Here is an 18,832-nt window from a genome sequence, read left to right on the forward strand (position 1 = left end):
CATTAATATGGGCAGCAAAGGAAGGACAAATAGAGGTCGTTCAGCTGCTGCTTGATAGAGGCGCCAAGACTGAGAGTTGGAATGAGCATGAGCGACACTATAACAAATCACCACTATCATTTGCAGCAGAGCAGGGCCACATAGCAGTCATTGAGCTACTGCTTGAAGCTGGCGCTGGGATTGGTTCTGAGTTTCAAGACATGATCGGGCACACACCGCTTATAGGGGCAGTACAGGGCGGGCACAAGGCTGCGGTTGAGTTGTTGCTTGACAGCGGCGCCGACACTGATGCGAAGTCTCGATATAGGAAGTCACCACTATCAGTTGCAATAGGGCGCGGTTACGACGATATCGCTCAGCTACTGCTTGACAGAGGCGCTAAGCCAGAGCCGTCGTGAACGACCATGTCTTGGTCCAACCTGTAAAGGTTCAGATTGTTACACCTTGAATTGGTCAAGTCATGCACAAATATAAAGATGAATTAATATTTAGTCGCAGATACAGTCGTATCGATATACTACATGACTCGAACAAAGAAAAAAGCCCACATCCAAAACACCTTTTTGTCTCTGATCAAATCTCAAAAAAAAATGCAAATCCAACTATTTTTTCCAAGGATCTAGACTCATCAGAACCCTTGCCAAATCCATCAACAAAATATCCCATCCAAAACATGTGTTTGCGTGCAAGTGTCGTAATGCACCAAACAGGTATTTCCCTGCTCTTGACGTCTCCCGTACCAACGCTCTCAATTGCCTGTACAAAAGGAAGATAAAAAAAAAAAGGTATAAAAAAAAGAAAGAAAGAAAAAACCTGTATGATGCGCGCGCAAAGATATATCGGCTAGATACAACGCACATCTACAATTTTCAACGCCAATCGCCGGTGTAAATGAAGTTGTCTCGCACACAATGCGGATATAGTACACGCCCGTATGAAGTTGACGGGGGTAATAAAAGACACAAAGGGAAAAAGGAAAGAAAAAAAAAAGAACAGTGGGAAAGCAAGTCACTCAATCCCCCCTCTTATGCCTCAACCGCAGCCTTTGGTGGCAATGGCGGAAGGGCACATGTAGGAGGTGGTGCTGGCGGAGGCATAGCCATCCGCGGCAGGCTCTTCTTGTGCTTCATACTCTTGGCGTAGTTGCTAGAAGAAGACGAAGGCCTCGAGGGAATTGCCGGAAGAGGCCCTGTTGGCGGCGGCGAAAGCTGAGGAAGCGACTCTGCAATATTTGCAATGGGATGCGCCTCTCCGGGGAACTTGTCAGAAAAGGCAGACATGATGCTAGCTCGATTGGTTGCCCAAGAAAACCCCAAACTAAAGCCCCGCGAGAATTCGTCCACATCATCGACCGAGGTTCGACTCTTCTTCGTCTTGTCGGTCCAAGAAGCCGAGAGGGGTGAAGGCAATGGCGAGAATGACCGGTCAGTGGCGGGCGATGCCAGGGGGCTAGCATCTCTAGACTTTGATGATGAACCCTTGACCTCGAGCTGCTTTCGCAGTGCGTTGATACTGGCGAGTCTCCGGGGGCTATCATGTGCGTTCTCATCAAGTTGAAAGCCAGGTGGAGTGGCAGGGCCCTGGCTGGGGCTCCGTGTTGTCAATTTAGGCACTATGCTCAGACGTCGTGAAGGCAAAGACAACCGTCCCAGCACCTGGGGGACGTTTGACATGGACACAAGCCTCTCTCGAGGTAGCTTGGGAACACTAGGAATGTCCGAGGGTGGCCGAGTCTCCGCATTGTGGCTCGTCACAGGCCTTTCTGGCATGACATTCTCTTTGGGAGACGGCTGGTCTTCAACCGTGGATAGGGGTCGTCGCCCTACACGGATACTGGACAGCTTACGCTGCGATCCCCTGGATGTCGGGGCGACAGCATCTCTTGGCGATGGCGGAGAGAAGAAGTTTTCTACATCCAAAGCAGAAGCCACCTTCATATGGGAAGCCCGACGACCCGTAGATTGCAAAGTGGAGATTCCAAAACTGTGAGTGCCAGTGGGAGATGGAATCGCATCATTTCCAGCAGCGTTGGCCCAGGGAAGCAGGCTGTGTTGGTGATGCTCCAACAGACCGTCTCCACTAAGGCTGACCTCCCCAACGAATGGTCCCATAGTCTGCAGCGATACTCGTCGATTGGCAATGACGCTGGCGTTGGGTCTAGGCCGCGCCGTCTCTGGAATAATGGTGATATCTGCCGATAGCGGGAACCTGTCGCGCACGGGTGAGCCCGCGGGCGAAGAAGTGGTCGATGTCAAGTTTGTCCGCTGGCTAGACGACATTTGCGATAACCGCTGTGAGCTGTCGCGAAGATTGTCCAATTGGCGACCGTCATGGGATGCGATGCTGTTCGTTGCCGACTTGTCATCGAATGACAAATCGTGGTTGAAAGAATCAAAGTCAACCACGGGAATTGAGTAATCAAGAATCCTAGTATTGCGTTCTTGGTGGGGTGCCGTCGAAGGGGTTGTGGGAGTGGCTTGCGCAGAATAAGAGACATCTCTCAGTGTCATGGATTTCAGGCTTGGCTTTTCACGAAGACGCGAAGAAGGAATGGCATCTTCATTCAGCTTAGCCTCGGCTTCCCTGAGCAGGTCAGCCTCGGAGATGCTCCTCTTGCCTCCAAGCTCCTCAATCTTGGACCGTAAGCAAGTCATCCAATCATCCATGTCCTCGGCGTTTTCAAAAACCATAATCATGTTGGATGTGTTGCGCTTGTCTGATGACCGAAAGGGAAGTTTTGAGAAAAAGGATCGGGGGTCGGTGGATGGTGATCTGTCGTAGCTGTCTGTGGTGGATGTAACCTGCAGGACGAAATGACGTCCCGGAATCACATCAGTTACAAAAGCCGCCGAAGACGTACCCAAGCGCAGCACCTTTTCAGGCAGGCGGTCGGGAGCGCCGTTTCCAGTATATTGGAGTAAATAGCCAGCAGTGACAAGAATGTAAATCTTGGTGGTCCACTCAAGATTGCCGGCAGACAGGGAGTCTCCGCGGTTCCTTCTCCTAAACTTGTCGCCAGGGCTAATGCCGGCGCTGCTCATGATTGTATCGGTTTCAGTGAGAGGCACTATCATATCGGTCACGCCCGACTTCTCACTGCGTCTCAGAACGGTCTCGACGGGCTTGACGGTGGCAGAGAGCGTTTGCTGCTTGAGCTCCTGCTGGTTCGCCCGGCTGAGGGGCGGTATTGTCCAGACGGTGAGAGTCGGACGAGGCTGTCTGGTGATTGACATGCCTGGGGTGCGCTTCCCGGAAGAAGCAGAAAGACCGGCGGCAGGTGTTTGTGGACGGGAAACATGAGTGTCGTCCGGTGGCAGCTCGTGGGAGGGATCCCATGGATAATCTGGCGTAGAAAGGGCAAGTTCAGACTTGGCTTGCGGTCCGTATGGCCAACCGCTGATATCCACGAGAGACTTTCGGAAGCCTCCAGATCGAGAAGGCGGCTTGCCCAAGTTGTTGAGCATGTTGAGCGAGTTGAGCGAGCTGGGTGACTTGAGAGAAACAGGAGAGGGAAGGCTCTCGCCCGGTTTGGAAAGTTTTCGACCAAAGAGGTGTCTTAGACCGAGCTTGGACCCTCGACGGCCCAGTTTGCTCTTTTTCAACGGAGCTGAGGTCGAGACATCCGAGTCCAGCGAGAATTCGGAGGCCGGTACATTTTTCCTTCGAGGAAAGGTGTTGCTGCCCGGGAGGGATTCGAGTCCACTGCCAGGGGTGGCCATGGCGAAGCCCAGTTAGATGGCCGATGACTCGCACTGGACAAGAACCAGGATTGATGACCAAAGATGAGACTTGATTTGTGTAATTGAGTGCGTGAGTGGGAAGCTGGAGTTGACTGTGACGACGCTCGGTGGACCCATCCAACGTCGGCGATGTGAGAATGTCAGTTGTGGAGAAGAGCCTGTTTCAGAGACGAGGGCGAGAGAAGCAGAAAAGTGGAAATGAGCGTTGGAAGTATGGTGTTGTAACACTCGTCAGTGGCTAGCCCGGTGTAGTTTCTTTGTTGGCAGCTGCACAAAGGGCCTTTGCAGGTGTTTCTGGGGGGATTGACGCAAGAGAAATCGATACAATGGACTGCAACAAGATGTAAGACGTCGACGAGGTATACGGCAATGGTACAGACAACGGGCTGAAGCTTGGCTATAAGACGTGAAGAGAGCGTGGTGGTGTTGATGCTGTTGCAATGAAGCAAAAGAGGGCACAGTGGCAAAAAAAGGCAAAAAAAGGACTGCGTAAGACAATTTATGCTTTTCCCCTCAAGATTCCATTATTCCAAAGAATTGAGGCTCACAGAGATGCAGCAGCCGTGGGAGGAAGAGAGGCGGACGAAGGTGGGACTGGCGGACTAGTAATACTTGGAGCGCTTCCATTCATCTCTGCCGCAGCGAGGCTAGTGCTGCGTGCAATCTCAGTGAGTGAGAGAGGCAGCCTCCAACGGCAGTCGGTACATGCCGCCGAGGTATGAATCACGGACGCTCACAGATCAAAGCTTTTCAAGGCAGGGCACGAAAAAAAGAAAACAACGACATGGACAGGGGTCCTTTGACGCCTTGTAGCGCATGTCAAAAAAAAGTGCATGCATCCGGGCCCACCCAGCAGCGAAAAAAAGCTTTCATATTGGAAGTTTGTGCCAGGGGTCAGGGGTCCAGGGCCACGGCCCCTGGTCAAGAAGCTGAGGCTGAGGAGTCAATTCAAAGGGGTGGGCCGGATGTGGTGCTGGACAGTGCGGTGACAGGCGGGGAGGGGCAGAGGAGCCGCTGAATCCATCGCCTGAAGTCTGTTGTACTGTATGTAGCACAGGCTTTGCAGGGCTGCGCGATGCCTGCATACAGCGCGCGATGCAGGCTGCCATGCAGAGGCGGGAATACCTGTAGACAAACATCCAGGCTTGGCTGAGCTGCGTGTGTAAACTAAAAATAAGGACCGGAACCGAGAGCATGGATGGCGTGGCTTTGGGCTGGACTCGACTTTGCACCGCTATCGGTTAATGCAGCGCCCCCCCGAGTACCGTTACAAGTACCGTGGGCGCGACGGTCTAAACAGGCCCCAGAGCCCACTAAGAGGGCCAGCTGCGGATGGCGGTTTCCGGGCATCCGTAGAGGACTGTTGCGCCTGAGAGCAGCAGCATGGCGTACCGGTACTTGCACGACAGATTGCGATGGCGCTCAGCTTCAGGCTCTAAATACTACCTTGGAGAAATTACCAAATACTGCCGTGCTAGTTAGGGCTGAACACGCAAAAGGAAACAAGACGGCAAAAGAGAGGGCATTAATTACTAATGGCGGAATGGCTGTGTAGTGAGTGGCATTGGAAATTCAACTCTCCGGGCACTTTCTCCCCTCTGATGAGATAATCTCTGACCATTTTCCCTCCTCGAAAACTTTGATGCAGCAAACTGCTGATGGATCAATATAATTTACTTTTTTCCAGCAGAGCGCAGCTAAACATCGCTCGCCACCCACCACGTTCCGCCGATAGACGTGGGAATGTCTCTCGCCAAGCGAAATAGCCGCAGCGCATGGCCTGTATGTGGTGAAAAAAAAGTGCGGGGGGGGAACGACGCAACCACCACGGCGCAGGACAAAGAAAATTGATCATATGTGACTACCTATCAACACGACTAGAGTATACTACTACTAGATTTTGATCATTTTTTTTTTTGCTTTTTATTTTACTTTCCTAGCTCAAAAGCTGTGCCTCACGTTTACCTTGTTTTGTCCAGGTCCGCCAGCAGTAGCGGGCAACCCGGCGAGAGAGTCGAGAAAAAATCGCAAAAGCTTGATAAGACTTGGTCGCCAGTTATTCGCAACAAGGCGATGGCTTCATCCTACTGGTCACTTTTTGATGACCCGTCTCGCGAATACTTGAGCGAGATAAACAAACCAAGCTCTGAGCTTATATACAAACACGTGTTTTTCTCCTTACGTCCGAGGACTTTTGCCTCTTTGGCGAATCACAAGAGCTGTAATACACTCTCCGCCAAGATGTGAGGGGGGAAAAGAAAAGAAAAGAAAAGATGGGCATATACCCAGCTTGGCAGGGGCCTCTGCAAGGAGCGTTGAACAGGCAGGATTGCTACGTATCAATTGCACCGAGATGAGAGATGAGATGAGATGAGAGCGAGTGCCGGCACTTGCACAGGCTCACAAACAGACAGGGTATATCGTCGTGAAGCTAGAATCAAAGTACAGCAGAGTCCGTATGTACCAGCAGCGCCGCGGATAAAAGTGATCATCGTCAATCTCGATGCGCAGCAGCACCAGCTCCCGGTTTCTCGGATCCTTTGCCCCCCTTTAATTCCACGTACCGTCGTCACTGCTAGTCCTTGGAGGCATCACAGCTCTGGCTTATTAGAGGATGACTTGATACCAGGGCAAACATGGCCCGAGGCCACGGCTTGGATGTTTCTTTGTCTCCGGCGCTTTGGGATGGCCCTGCTAGTGGCCTTGGTCCGACTAGGGCCGCACAATCTTAAACGCTGCTGACCCACGGTGCTCCGTAGTACGCCGACGGCGATCAGCGGTTGAAAACAAAGCAAAGCAAAGCAAAGCAAAGCTGAAGCTACTGTCAGATGGGGGGAGAGAAAAAAAACTTGAAACCTGCTTGAGGCTGCGTCCCAAGTGGGTGGGAAAGCGACCAAAAGTATCGTGGGCTGTAGGGCCGAGCTGCATCTCATGGCATCGCATGGCCTCGCTTCGCTGTTTGTGCGCGGGGAAACAAGACGATTGGCTTAAAAGGCAAGATGGACAGATGCGCCATACAAAACTCTCGTCCGCGGCAATGGCTGGCCGATCCCGATTCGCCAGATGTTAGCTCCGAGAACTTTGCGAGCGCCCTGTAGGGCCAGCGATAGCGCAAACCTTTTCCACGCAGCATGCAGGAATCGAGTCGCTCCAACGAAGCACGAGCAGAAACACACGCATGGCACGATAAGCATGTGCTCTGCCGGGCTGTGAGTTGGGTCTTGCGTGTTGCTTGCAAAGTCGGTACATGCAGCATCAGCATCAGCAACTTTGAGTAACACAGACGATGGTGGACATAGACTTTCCGTCGGACCGTCTGTCGCAGGGGTTCGCGTTGAATGCAAGCGATGATCGTGCAGCGCCGAGATTTCAGCTTCGTTTCTTCATCTTCATTCTACCTCATTCCACTGACACTAGGAATCGATGCGTGGCCCTTGTTGGTAAAATCGGACCCAACGCTGCCAGGTTTTTTACTTGTACAAGAAGATGGCTCGTCATAGGCAATTACAGCTGCTATACATTTACTAATAATAACAACAAGCAGTTCGTCGTGCCCGAGTGCTTCAAATGCTGGCGCTATTACGGGCCACTCCGTAATGGTATCCAGCGATCTGCACTCTGCACAGTGCAGCAGCAAATCGTACAATCCGTCGTCTAATTTACAGATACGAGCAGTTACGAAATCGCATGCAGCCGCAGTCGTTCGTGTCTGCGTGTGCCGTTTCCGAAGATGCAGCTTGTCCAAGAGGCGCAAGGCGATGGCCCCAGATGTGATTCGTCCATGGGCTTCAGCTCTCTATGAAAGCTGCATGAGATGTGAGATCAAACAGCCACTAGGGTTCACACGGTAGTCTGCTTGTAGCACCAAGTCGCAAGCTGCTGCAATGGATCGAAAGCATTTGATCCACTCGCTATGCCCGTGTAGGCAGCCAAACTATCAGCCCATCTCGAGATGCTGCCTGTCTGTATGAGCCCATGCAGCTCGACGGCCGTTTGGCCATGCACGTCTGACTCTCTCTCCAGGTTTCATATCCAAGTTGCTATAGTATAGCATGCCGTGCCATCCTACTGGATGACACGACTAACACGACCAACAGACGACCAACAACTCGTATGGGCCTACATCATTTATACAGAGTTTCGGCCTGTAATACGGCCCGTTCTCTGTACCTTTCTATCTGTTTCCCCAGACCAGCCTCAGCCATGTTTACTCGGTGCACAGAGTGCCAGGATTTACGAGGCAATACGAGCGCACATGGGAGGGGCAAATGTTCCTGCAGTAGCGCGTGCTGCACCGTCGTTGCGCATGTCTGTGCAGCTGCAGGCCTCAGTCTCGGCAGATGCTGTTTGGCAGCCTGTTGCGGCCAAGATGGAGGCATGTCAGCGGCAGCAGGCATTGAAGCTTTGCAGCCGCATCGCAAGGCCTCAATTCCTACTTACACGATGCTCAATCCAACCGGCAATCAGCTATCCGTTGCCAGTTATCCGTGCCATTGTTACCTGCTGTAAGATGCGATAATTAGTCCAAAAAATTATAAGTAATATCGGCAAGGTCGCGCGGCATCCAATCTTTCCAGTGCAAGCCGTCATGTGAACCGTCATGTGGCCATCTACAGTGGAGCATCACTGCAGCACTCCTAAAATGTTTCCTCATTCTTTGTTTCCACCAATATCGGAGCAATCAACTCATCCACCCAGCCGCATATTTCCGAGCCACGGCAGGACTCGATGACTTCATGCTTTGAAACTCGACGGTTGGGGCCGCGGGCGCCGTGCGGCTCTGGGGCCGATGCGATGCGATGCGATGCAGCCTGGACCGCTCTCCGGCTCATACGGCGTCAAGTCCACGTTGAGCGAGCTCGCATTGACGAGGCGAGTGAGGTGCGTTGCCTCGTGACCATGGATAAGATAACGATGACGAAACAAAACAAATAAGATAAAATAATAGGCACTAACAGTACAGTAGTAGCAAATTCAACAAGACGTCAACGGTAATATCCCTGGCCAAGCATTACCACGTCTATTTTTACTCGGCACAGTATCGCGGACGGAGCATCCCGTGTCATGGGGCAATTAATTTCACTGCATGCATGCATATATACCTGCAAGTATTGCCTCTTGCTGCCCCATGCTGCACGCAAGTCGGTCAAGGCAATGGAGAGCCAGGTACAAGGTCCTTTGGTGACGACTGAATCTTGAGGATAGCACGATAGCCGGCCACCAAACTCGACAGCCCGCAGTTCTCAGTTCTCAGTTCTCAGCCATCTCATCTCATCCATCTCATGAGCCGGATGCGGCCCAGGGCCTGAAGCGACGGCCATCAAACCACAATCATTCACCCTCAGCCCCAGTCGGTGAGGCAAAGCGAGGCTGGCACGGGCCGCAGAGGAAACATGACCCCTTGATGGCCAAGGCTGGCTTGACCATGTCGCTCCCATCCTGCTGGAATGCTCGATGCGACTCTGTAATTATAAGCCGTTGTGCGGATAAGATGTCGTGAGATGCGGACAGAATCCGACAGATGGGCTTGCTCGAGCATGCCTCCCCAGCCCGGCCACGTTTTTCTTACTTCACATCCTATCGTCTTCCCTGCACGTCCTTCTTCACCCTTTCCATCATTTCTCTCTTCTTCCTTTGGCTATTAGTAGTACTTTTTTTTCCCCTCTCTTTCTCCATCTCCAACTAGGGTCTTCCAAGGGGACCCGTCAGTTTGGGACGAGTTCAGCTGAGGCCTCGTAGCAGCCAAAGTGCATGCACATCTAATTTCGGCGAGTTTGGCCAGAGGGGCACCGTCATGCGCGCTTCGCCAATCTATCCTGTCTGGCAAATATTGATGTCAACTTGAACAAGGGAACAGATTGTAAGTACTTGACCATGTAAGCATATGCGAATTGACAATGCACGGCGTTGCGTGGAATACGCGTGTGCATTGGTGAATTGAGCATTAGTCATGAATGTTGAACTTGCATGGTAACAAAGCCGGACGCTCAACAGACGAAAATCATGGAATATTCTCGTCCTCTTTCCCGTTCCCGCGTCTGCGGTAATTCTTTTGGTTCATCATACGCACATGTGATTTCTTCATTGCCTCTGTTGTACTCATTATCCTCCTAGGAAGCCTTGAATATTATGTAAAATTGTTGAGCCAAAGACGTGGCGGCTACGAGTAACCGGGTAGCCTATTAACAATCCGCCATTCCCCAACACGGTACACTTTGCACCATCACGGCCGAGGAATTACTCCAAACGTTCCGAAAATAAAACCTGTCTGGCATGTGCTAGGGTAATCCAGTCCAAAATAGAAATAACATTAGCGTCTGCATTACCACCGGGCTTGCAGAAGCTGAAGAAAAGTTCGTGGTTGAGATGCACGCTCGACCACAGCGGGTTGCCGTTACGGGTTCCCGAGCCACCGAAAGAATCGGCCAACAAAATCCGATGCTACTTGTCTTTAGTTGGGGTATTGAGTTTGTAGATTTGGAGAAATCTGGAGAAATCTGAAGAAATTGATCGGCGGAAAAGACGGGATATATATAGCCTTGACGTCGGCGTTGTGTTTTTGACAGCTGGATATATAGCATTATACAACATCAACCACACATCAACCACATCAACTGACAACACCACTAATAAACACCACAACACCACATCGTCACAATGTGCGACTCACACTCAGACAAATACCAGGTTGTTGACGACGTGCCATACCAGCCAGGGCAAGTTCCCACCACCAACGTCCATTCCCCATTCACTAACATTACGAATATACAGCCGCCCAATGCCCGAAGTCAACATCGTCTTCAACAACAAGCTGCCCAACAGCCCCGGAAAGTCCTCCGTCGGCCTCTTGGTCGACTTCCCGCCAAACTCTTCAACGCCGCCTCACACCCATGCCGGCGCCAGTGTCAGCGTCTACGTCCTCAAAGGCGCGGTCTTGAACAAGATGAATGACGGTCCCACGTACGTGATTCCCGCGGGCGGCACCTTTTTCGAGGCTCCTGGATGCCATCACGTAACGAGCGACAACTTTAGCACCACGGAGCCGGCTCAGATCCTCGCGTCAATGGTTGTCGATACCAAGATTGTGGAAGAGGGCGGCTTGGCGGCACTGGTGGTGATTGATCCAGAGTATATGCCGAGCGCATAAAGGCGTACTAGTATTGAAGGGGGAGAGCATTATCATTTGTACTTTGGCTTGCATGTTGCAGCAAGATGCAAAGATGAAGGCATGTAATTAGTTGGTTAATAATAAATCCCACAAAAATGAACCGTCTAGAAGCCCAATTGTTCACATCACGGCTAGAGCACTCGGAACGTGTTGACCCCGTTATTATTGAGTTGATGTTAGGACTGGCAAATGTGCACTTACTACCCCATGTTGGTGGCGTCACGGTTACAAGCCTCCGGCTGCCGAGTGTTTATTAGTGAAGACTGGATATAACCGTATTATCAATCAGCCGTGGAGCTCCATGCTCAGACGTCAATTAACATAGGCATTTGGGCTGTAGTCGCCAATTCCACAGACATGGCATCAATTATATCTTATAGTAGAACATGTTCCTGCCGAGAACAGAAAATACAGCCGAGTGTCATAAAACGATGGCCACATCGGGCTCTAGGCGTCCTCTACGGCGTCGACGGATGCAGCAACTGAATTGACCCTATGACTCCTCCCAGTGCCGGTGGTGGTTCGAGGTTCGAACCACTCGCCATCGGCTTTTCGCCTTCGCCCGCATATTCTCGAAGCGGTGATCAGCGGCACGTCACGCACTTTGTAAGCCTTAAGCTTTGCGCCCAGCAATAAAATAACCAGACCCACGTTCTCATACTGTACCGCACGTCTGCATCTCTTTGTATTTATTCCCAATCGCATCGCTCTATCCATTCACTGCATTGGTCCCTCGTCTCTCAATCAACCCACAAACAGCCATTACGTCTTCAGGCATCACACGTGCTACTCCATCCAACGGGTAAGCGCATGTACCTGCCTCCAGCTACCACACCTCAACAATTCGCAAAAGATACATCTATAAGAGAAAGAAGAAAAAAACGCTGCGGCACCAGAGGCGACGTTTCTTTGACTTATCTTTCGACTTTGGCTCGCCTGTGCCGATCGATTCCTCCTCCAGCGGCGCTGAGCCAAGCCCCGTACGGAATAATTCAGCACAACCTTAAACTGACCAGATACCTACCGAGCCAAACAAAGCAACGGGCGAACCTTTTTCCTCGGATCAACATCAATCAACCGTTCAATACCAATTAACCTTTTTATATACCACCTGCCTTCTGTTTCTTCACCACGGTACCTGCTATCCAAAGTCGCCTCGATCTTATTCTTCTTTCCTGTGCCACCAGCAAACAATCCGCAAACAGCAGCAATTATCTTCTTGTCACGCGCAGCTACCAGACTATGGCGGCCAACGGTGACGTCTCCGTGCCCCGCTCCGAGTCCCCCACTGGATCGCCTCGATCCGCTTCCATCTCCCTACAGGCCGCAGCAGCTATCAACTCCGGCCTTCACCGAGAAACTTCACGCAGTACGTCGGATCCAGCGAGTCAGAGCTTGGCCTTGTGATATACATGGCTCGATTCCGCCTTCTCAACCCTTTATTCTTATTCCGTCTCTAACCACTGAACCTTCTCCAGGATCCTCCAACAGCTCCCTCCCCCGCGGCTTCCCTTCTCCCTCCTCCGGTCGGCGACGATCAACCATCCTCATGAACCTCCAGCTCAACGACCCGTCGGTGCCCGCGCCGGGCGAGATGTTTCAACAGGATCCCATACGGGCGAGCCCGCAGCCCATCAGCGGCGCTGGCCTGCCGCCAGACACGGGCCGTCACCACAGAACTCCAAGCTTGGGCGAGCTTCACCAAGAGCTTGAGGCAGAGCAGGAGGGCCACGTCGTAAGACATCCTGCACCCATCGCGATGAATGAACAAACACAGCTAACTACCTGCTCTTGGCAGAATCGACTGCTAAACATGATCCGGCAACAGCAGCTGGAGCTTCAGCGCCTTCAAGCAAGCCACCCACAAGCAGTTGCTGCTGACGAGGCTGCCGCAGGCTCCGAGAGAGCACCTCGATCGCTGCCTGTTCCCGTCCCCATTAATACTCAATCTCCAACCGGCAACCACGTCCCGTCAGCGTCCAGCTCCTCCTTTTCCCGATCGCCAATCTTCCCCCACCACCGAAACTCCATGGAGATGGCCCGCGCCGACATGCAGCGCCGGTCTAGGACGCCGAGCAGAAACGCCTCACCCCGCCTGCGGGCAACATCCATCAGCGCCGAGAGCGGTGACTGGTCCCTGTTCCGTGATGAGAGCGCTTTCTATCAAGCTGAGACGCAGATGTTGACGCGCGAGAATCAGATGCTCCGGCATCGGATTCGTGAATTGGGTAAGCTGTCACCTTTTCGTCTCTGCTGCCTAAATGAGGAAATTGCTGGCCATACGACTATCACATATGTATACATGCTAACTTGGGCTATGCGCAATTCAGAAAAACAAGTCAACGACTTATCAACCAGCTCTCCCATACCAAACGAGCCTTCAGTATCTTCTAATCTCAGTCGAGCATCAACCTCGGCTGAAGAGGTCGAGCCTGCAGCATAGGAGGCCTTGATCTATGAATCTATTTTATCATTATGTGGCCAACCATGGATTGTGGTTGATGGGCGTGAAACTGAATAACTCTTTGAGATTGGCGGTCATCTTTTTTTCTAATTACTTCTTTTTTTGTTAACATGAGAGCCAAACATATTCTGAATTTCTGTTACGCAGGTATTGCAAACGCGATGGTCGCGGTTTGGTGGTTTAGCTGGCGTCTAGGACGAAGTAGAATGTTTTAAATTCAAGACCAGCACGGGGATACTTTAAGAGGACAATTCAGTTTTCAATAAAATCAAGTTCCCTCTTCATTGTCAATTTTATGTAAACGTTGCGTTGCCGGGACCGCAGTTCTAGGCTAAACGCTGCAGATCCAAGACTCCGAGAACGCAATAGGCCAAGTCACATCGGAAACCTACGGGCATTGGCAACCTCAACCTCGGCTTTGGTTACAACCACGTCTGGTGATGAATCAATTGAATTACGGACATCTTCTTTGAAACAAGACTCTATTTTCCTTATTTATTCATCATAATCTCCTACCTGACAGCTTCATGTTGGAGCTATCGAATTGATTCCGGGGTTAAAAGTGGGGCCCGCCTTACTTTATCATAAAGCTTCGCACTCAGCATCCAACTTACCCTGAAATTAGTCCAAGAGCTTCTTCAATCCATTACATTTCTTCAGCTTCTTTTTCCAAGAAAAACAATAATAACAAAAACAAAATGTTGACAAGGAGAGCAGCGAGATTGGTCTGGCCATCCAGCCGCAATCATGTCCAAGTCTCAAATTTCAGCTCAACTGCAGCTGTCAAAGCAGACTTTACTCATGCGGTAAGTGAATGAGCATAAGGGTTCACAACGCCAAGTGACCTTTTTACGTACTACACAATAAATGACAAAACCACCATTGCATAATCTTTTACAAAACCACAAAAAGCTAATCCACGTCAAGGTCATCGGCGGCGGCGTCGTCGGCCTCGCCATCGCCCGCCACCTCGCCCGCCACTCCTCTTCCTCCACCGTCCTCATCGAGCGCCACCCCGCCGTCGGCACAGAAACCTCGTCGCGCAACAGCGAGGTCATCCACGCAGGCATCTACTACGGCAAATCCAGCCTCAAGACGAGGCTCTGCGTCCGCGGGCGGAACCTGCTCTACGAGCTGTGTGAGGCGCATGGCGTTGCGCACAGGAGGACGGGCAAATGGCTCGTGGCGCAGAATGCGGCGCAGAGGGAAGGGTTGGAGAGGATCTACGCGTTGTGTAGAGATGAGATTGGCGTGCCGGTGAGGTGGGTTGGCCAAAAGGAAATTGAAGAGAATGGGGAGGGTGTCAGAGCTGAAGCTGGCGCGCTGGAGAGTCCTACGACGGGCATTGTTGATTCGCATGGCCTGATGCTGTGCCTCCAGGGCCTCTTTGAAGATGCCGGCGGCGTTGTCGCTCTCGGCTCTCCCGTCAAGGCCATCCGAGCCCTGTCTTCCTCAGCGGCATCATCAAAGCCCGGCAGCTCAGGCTGGGAAATCGACGTCTCGGACGGCCCAGACGGCGACATCTCCACAATCACGGCCGAAACACTCATCAACGCCGCCGGCCTCGGCGCCGTCGCCGTCCACAACATGATTGTCCCCCCCTCGCAGCACAAGCAGCTCTTCTACGCAAAGGGCAACTACTTCTCCTACTCGGCCTCGCGGCCCAACATCTCGCGCCTCATATACCCCGCCCCTGAACCGGGCGCGGGCGGACTCGGCACGCATCTCACGCTCGACCTGGCCGGGCGGATTCGCTTCGGCCCAGATGTCGAGTGGGTGGACGATCCGAATGACTTGACGCCCAGCGCCTCACGGCTGGACCAGGCGGTTGCTGAGATCAAAAAGTATCTTCCGGGAGTGGATGCCGGTGCTCTTGTGCCTGACTATGCCGGCATACGACCCAAGCTTGCTCCCAAGGGCGCGGCGTTGGCTACGGACAAGAATTTTAATGATTTCATCGTTCGAAAGGAACAAGGGTACGAAGGCTGGGTGAATCTTCTGGGCATTGAGAGTCCCGGATTGACGAGCAGCCTTGCCATTGCAGAAATGGTGGACCAGCTATTATACGGTAGCCAGTCAGGCACTGCCGAGTCAGTGCATGCATGATGCCTATACCCGCAGAGATACACATGCATACACATCACCTCATCAAACACTTTCATCAGCAAGTAGTTGGCAGAAACAGAAAGAAACAAATCTGCAATTTTCATAGAACCCGGATATCATATACATTGAATAGCCGAAACCCAGCAACAAATCTGCATGCCCAAGAGGCTCAAAAGAAACTTGGATATAAAGAAGAAAAAGGTGAAAAGGGGCAACAAAGAGACATCGACTAAAACGTGTTCAACAGCCCGTTCCGTTTCATAGATAACAATTTCAGAGGCCATTAAAAAAAGGAGTGAGGTATAAGAGGAAGAAGAAGTGTAACGAGAAAGGGGAAAAAGGTTAAGCAGAAAGCAACAGCCAGTCAAGTGCAAAGAGAGTTCCTAAACTTTTCTTCCCGGTGCTGCCCAAATCGGCAGCTTGCTGTGCCTTGGACACAATAAAAAGAGAATGCCAACGCCATCCAATTCCTGCTACACGTGCAATAAAATAGAAGAAAAAAATGCATGTTCTGTCATGAGGGTATGACGCCTTTACCAGCAGGTCTCTCTGTGCCTCGGCAGATGAGGTCGTATTAGCGCATTGAAATGCTGTTGTAGTACTGCCTGGCATAGAGGTCTACGCGCAATTGGTAAATGCCATTTTGAGCACCAATGAAGCTAAAAAAGATGAATTTTGTTAGCTTTAGTAACCAATGGCAGAGAAACAACTTGAACTAGGCAAGGATAGGTGGGCACAAAGTAATCAAGGGCGGTTAAAGACTCACAGAATGGTGCCGTCTGCGCTCCAGGACAGTCCTGAAGTGTTATCTGGCGAGGGTGGGACCTCAAAGACCCCGTGATCGGGTGCCAGAGTTCCTCTCACGGCGCTTTCCTCCCAACGGCTTGCTACTTGAGTAGGAATGCCTGGAATGGGGCGGTCATCAATGGCACTTTCTGCCGAGGCCCGTTCCCGGGCTTGGAGAATCTCAAGCACGGAGAGATACGATTGATCCTGTCTCTCTCGCTGTTCCCGCGAGGCAGCCATCATCTCGTTGATGCGTTCAATCCACCGCTGATCTGCCCGTCCACTGACCATGCCGCTGTTTTCCCGCATGAGCTGGCGAGCATTACGAACCCGCTCCTGAGCTCGTTCCCGATGGTCTCTGTAGACATTCATAAGGTCGTTTGGACCAGAGTTGGTGCCCTGGCGGGCGGCTCGAGTTGTGAATGAGGATGTCGCCGGGATCAGCCCGCTGCCTCGATCATCGCCAAAAGGGGGGGTTGCCCCTCTCTCGGCGCCGGCGTTCACTCTGAATTGCTTCGAGGACCCTAGTCTCGGCAGGCGTCAGTGGCTGGTGCATCATTTGAGCCGTGAAGAAACTCGTAGCCGTAAGAGGGGGGTTCAGGGGCTCTCCCCTATTCATCCGAGTTTCCAGCAGCCGCGGATCAATAGTCTGTGTATCGAAAATGCTAATGTGCTCATATTCCTCCTCTTTATTTAGATCAATAATTTGCCGGACCATGAAGTTGTGCCTCACATCGGCAATGCCAATGCGGCCGCGATCTTCAGTCCATGCCAACAAGTCGTACGGGCCAGGGCAGAAAGCCATGTCCCGAACGGCTCCCGGTCCGCTATTAGGACGGGAAGATTGGAAGGTGGTGATGAGTGGGTCAACCGTCTCATCCTCCAACTGTGTCGCGTTGAATATCGAGATAGTGCCGTGCTGAGTTCCAACGGCAAGATAGGTGCCAGACGCAGAGAAGGACGCCGCAAAGCTTCCGCGGCTATCAGTCTTGTCATCCTTTTTCTGGCTTCTGAGCAGGATCCTCCGCCGAAGCTCCCATTGCCCGGGGTTTGCGGAAACTGGAACACGCCGGTGAATGTATAGATATGGGTCGTCCAAGATTGCAATCAGGAGGCGCCCATCAGGCGAAATGATGGCCCTGTTAACGAAGTCTGGGTATTGGACAACCTCTAGGGGCTCAATGTCCTCATGTTCTTCGAATTCATTCAGACTAACAATGGCCACAGTTCGATCGTTGTTCGCTAGAACTGCTACGGGCTCATCGTAGGCATGTCTGCTGAGGGGTAAACCTTGGCCGTTGGGGGGAGGGAACCACAGCGTGATGCAATTGACTCGCTCTTTGGCGAGCTTCATGCTCTTTGCGGTGACCTTGTGCGCCTGTTGAGCCGCAGTTGTGAGCATGTTGAGCGCAGCTTCCTCGGGCGAGGTTATGGTCTCATCGCCGGTCAGAGAGGGGCCGGCCCCAGAAGCCGAGTCAAGAGTAGCGTTCTGGGAGGTGTCCGATGCTTGGCCATCCTCATCGTCAAGCCGTATAGCCACAAACTCGCCTGTCTCGCTGCCACAGCACAGCCATCCGTTCTCGCCCACAAGACACCGCGGTGCAAACGTAAGATGCTTAATAGTTTCGCAGCTGCGAGCCTGGGTATTCAGCCGCTGGACTTGGCGGCTTCCAACGCCGCCGGGGTAAAAGAGGTTGTAATTGTTCTCAGCACTGATGAGGGAGCGCAGCTGCCAATGTCTAGACGCAAGTGGAACCAATGGGTTAGTAACTGACATAAGCTGAAGCTCAAGGTATCAGAAGACCAAGGATATCGACGTACTGTGAGCGAACCGGAACCCGGAAGTGCGTGCGTTGAATTCTGGAGATGAGGCGGTCGGAGAAAACGAAACTGCATGGCCATTTAGCATTGATGTGGTTAATCAGCTTGGCGAGGCGAGCGATAGGACTCACGATTCATCGTCTCTGCGAGCCATGCTTGCGTTGTCCGCGGATAACTCGTCGTATTGCATTAGATCCAGTCCAATGGCCAAATGGGCCCAGCTGCGTGCGCTGCAGCACCCAAAAGAAGGCGAAACCAGGCACAAGAAAGATGCCCAAGATATAATACCACTTTGGGTTCGGTGATGACGCTGTTGTGGAAATATGTTGCGTGCCTCGAAGAAGAGGATCTCGAGCCGGAGGAAGGATGCCGCAGGACCGAGAAGCCGAGTCAATGCTCCAAGCAAGGAGACAAGGAGATGGTCTTGTTATAAAAGCAAAGCGCGGAGGTGCTGGCGCGAGGGCACAGAGAAGTGTCGAAAGAAAAGGGGGGGAGGAGAGCAAGAGAAGGGAGATGGCGTGAGGAGAAGCGTCGTGATGCGATTGGGTTGCGAAGCAAGAAGCAAAACACAGGCCTGGGCGGGCTGAGATTGAGGTGGCGGGCTTATGCCGGAGCCTGCACTGGCCTTTAGTGAGGTCGCAGCGCAGCTGCAGTGCCGTACAGGGTACCTTTGCGCCTTATCGACGCCTTATCGCCCGCTGGAGCGTCGCACAAGTACCCTAAACCTTTGGCCTGGGGAAGAGGCAG

General features: G+C 52.2%; 8 protein-coding genes across 8 annotated transcripts; 4 read left to right on the top strand and 4 right to left on the bottom strand.

The window, feature by feature from the left end:
* Positions 1-463: 463 nt before the first annotated feature.
* On the bottom strand, positions 464-4,306 carry TrAtP1_001721 (uncharacterized protein). Its single transcript, XM_014085859.2, has one exon. The coding sequence runs from the start codon at positions 3,717-3,719 to the stop codon at positions 1,026-1,028; it is 2,694 nt and encodes an 897-aa protein (XP_013941334.2). The 5' UTR covers positions 3,720-4,306; the 3' UTR covers positions 464-1,025.
* On the bottom strand, positions 3,732-6,332 carry TrAtP1_001722 (uncharacterized protein; the record flags this gene model as incomplete). Its single annotated transcript, XM_066111121.1, has 2 exons — positions 3,732-3,898; positions 6,305-6,332. 2 exons carry the CDS (start codon positions 6,330-6,332, stop codon positions 3,732-3,734), a joined length of 195 nt encoding a protein of 64 aa, XP_065967194.1.
* Positions 6,333-7,812: 1,480 nt separating this feature from the next.
* Positions 7,813-8,259, top strand: TrAtP1_001723 (uncharacterized protein; the record flags this gene model as incomplete). The annotated part of the gene is made up of 1 exon (XM_066111122.1): positions 7,813-8,259. The coding sequence occupies one exon, from the start codon at positions 7,813-7,815 to the stop codon at positions 8,257-8,259; it is 447 nt and encodes a 148-aa protein (XP_065967195.1).
* A 2,138-nt stretch (positions 8,260-10,397) lies between these two features.
* On the top strand, positions 10,398-10,887 carry TrAtP1_001724 (uncharacterized protein; the record flags this gene model as incomplete). The annotated part of the gene is made up of 2 exons (XM_014085121.2): positions 10,398-10,456; positions 10,512-10,887. 2 exons carry the CDS (start codon positions 10,398-10,400, stop codon positions 10,885-10,887), a joined length of 435 nt encoding a protein of 144 aa, XP_013940596.2.
* Positions 10,888-11,517: 630 nt separating this feature from the next.
* TrAtP1_001725 (uncharacterized protein) lies at positions 11,518-13,633 on the top strand. The gene is made up of 4 exons (XM_066111123.1): positions 11,518-12,277; positions 12,387-12,643; positions 12,707-13,136; positions 13,239-13,633. The coding sequence occupies exons 1-4, from the start codon at positions 12,151-12,153 to the stop codon at positions 13,349-13,351; spliced, it is 927 nt and encodes a 308-aa protein (XP_065967196.1). The 5' UTR covers positions 11,518-12,150; the 3' UTR covers positions 13,352-13,633.
* A 437-nt stretch (positions 13,634-14,070) lies between these two features.
* Positions 14,071-15,478, top strand: TrAtP1_001726 (uncharacterized protein; the record flags this gene model as incomplete). The annotated part of the gene is made up of 2 exons (XM_014085141.2): positions 14,071-14,178; positions 14,300-15,478. The coding sequence occupies 2 exons, from the start codon at positions 14,071-14,073 to the stop codon at positions 15,476-15,478; spliced, it is 1,287 nt and encodes a 428-aa protein (XP_013940616.2).
* A 574-nt stretch (positions 15,479-16,052) lies between these two features.
* TrAtP1_001727 (uncharacterized protein) lies at positions 16,053-16,636 on the bottom strand (the record flags this gene model as incomplete). Its single annotated transcript, XM_066111124.1, has 2 exons — positions 16,053-16,137; positions 16,245-16,636. 2 exons carry the CDS (start codon positions 16,634-16,636, stop codon positions 16,053-16,055), a joined length of 477 nt encoding a protein of 158 aa, XP_065967197.1.
* Positions 16,637-16,721: 85 nt separating this feature from the next.
* On the bottom strand, positions 16,722-18,239 carry TrAtP1_001728 (uncharacterized protein; the record flags this gene model as incomplete). The annotated part of the gene is made up of 3 exons (XM_014085858.2): positions 16,722-18,003; positions 18,086-18,154; positions 18,217-18,239. The coding sequence occupies 3 exons, from the start codon at positions 18,237-18,239 to the stop codon at positions 16,722-16,724; spliced, it is 1,374 nt and encodes a 457-aa protein (XP_013941333.2).
* Between the last annotated feature and the right edge of the window lie 593 nt (positions 18,240-18,832).

Source organism: Trichoderma atroviride, chromosome 1, assembly GCF_020647795.1.
Source record: "Trichoderma atroviride chromosome 1, complete sequence".
Classification (NCBI taxonomy): domain Eukaryota; kingdom Fungi; phylum Ascomycota; class Sordariomycetes; order Hypocreales; family Hypocreaceae; genus Trichoderma; species Trichoderma atroviride.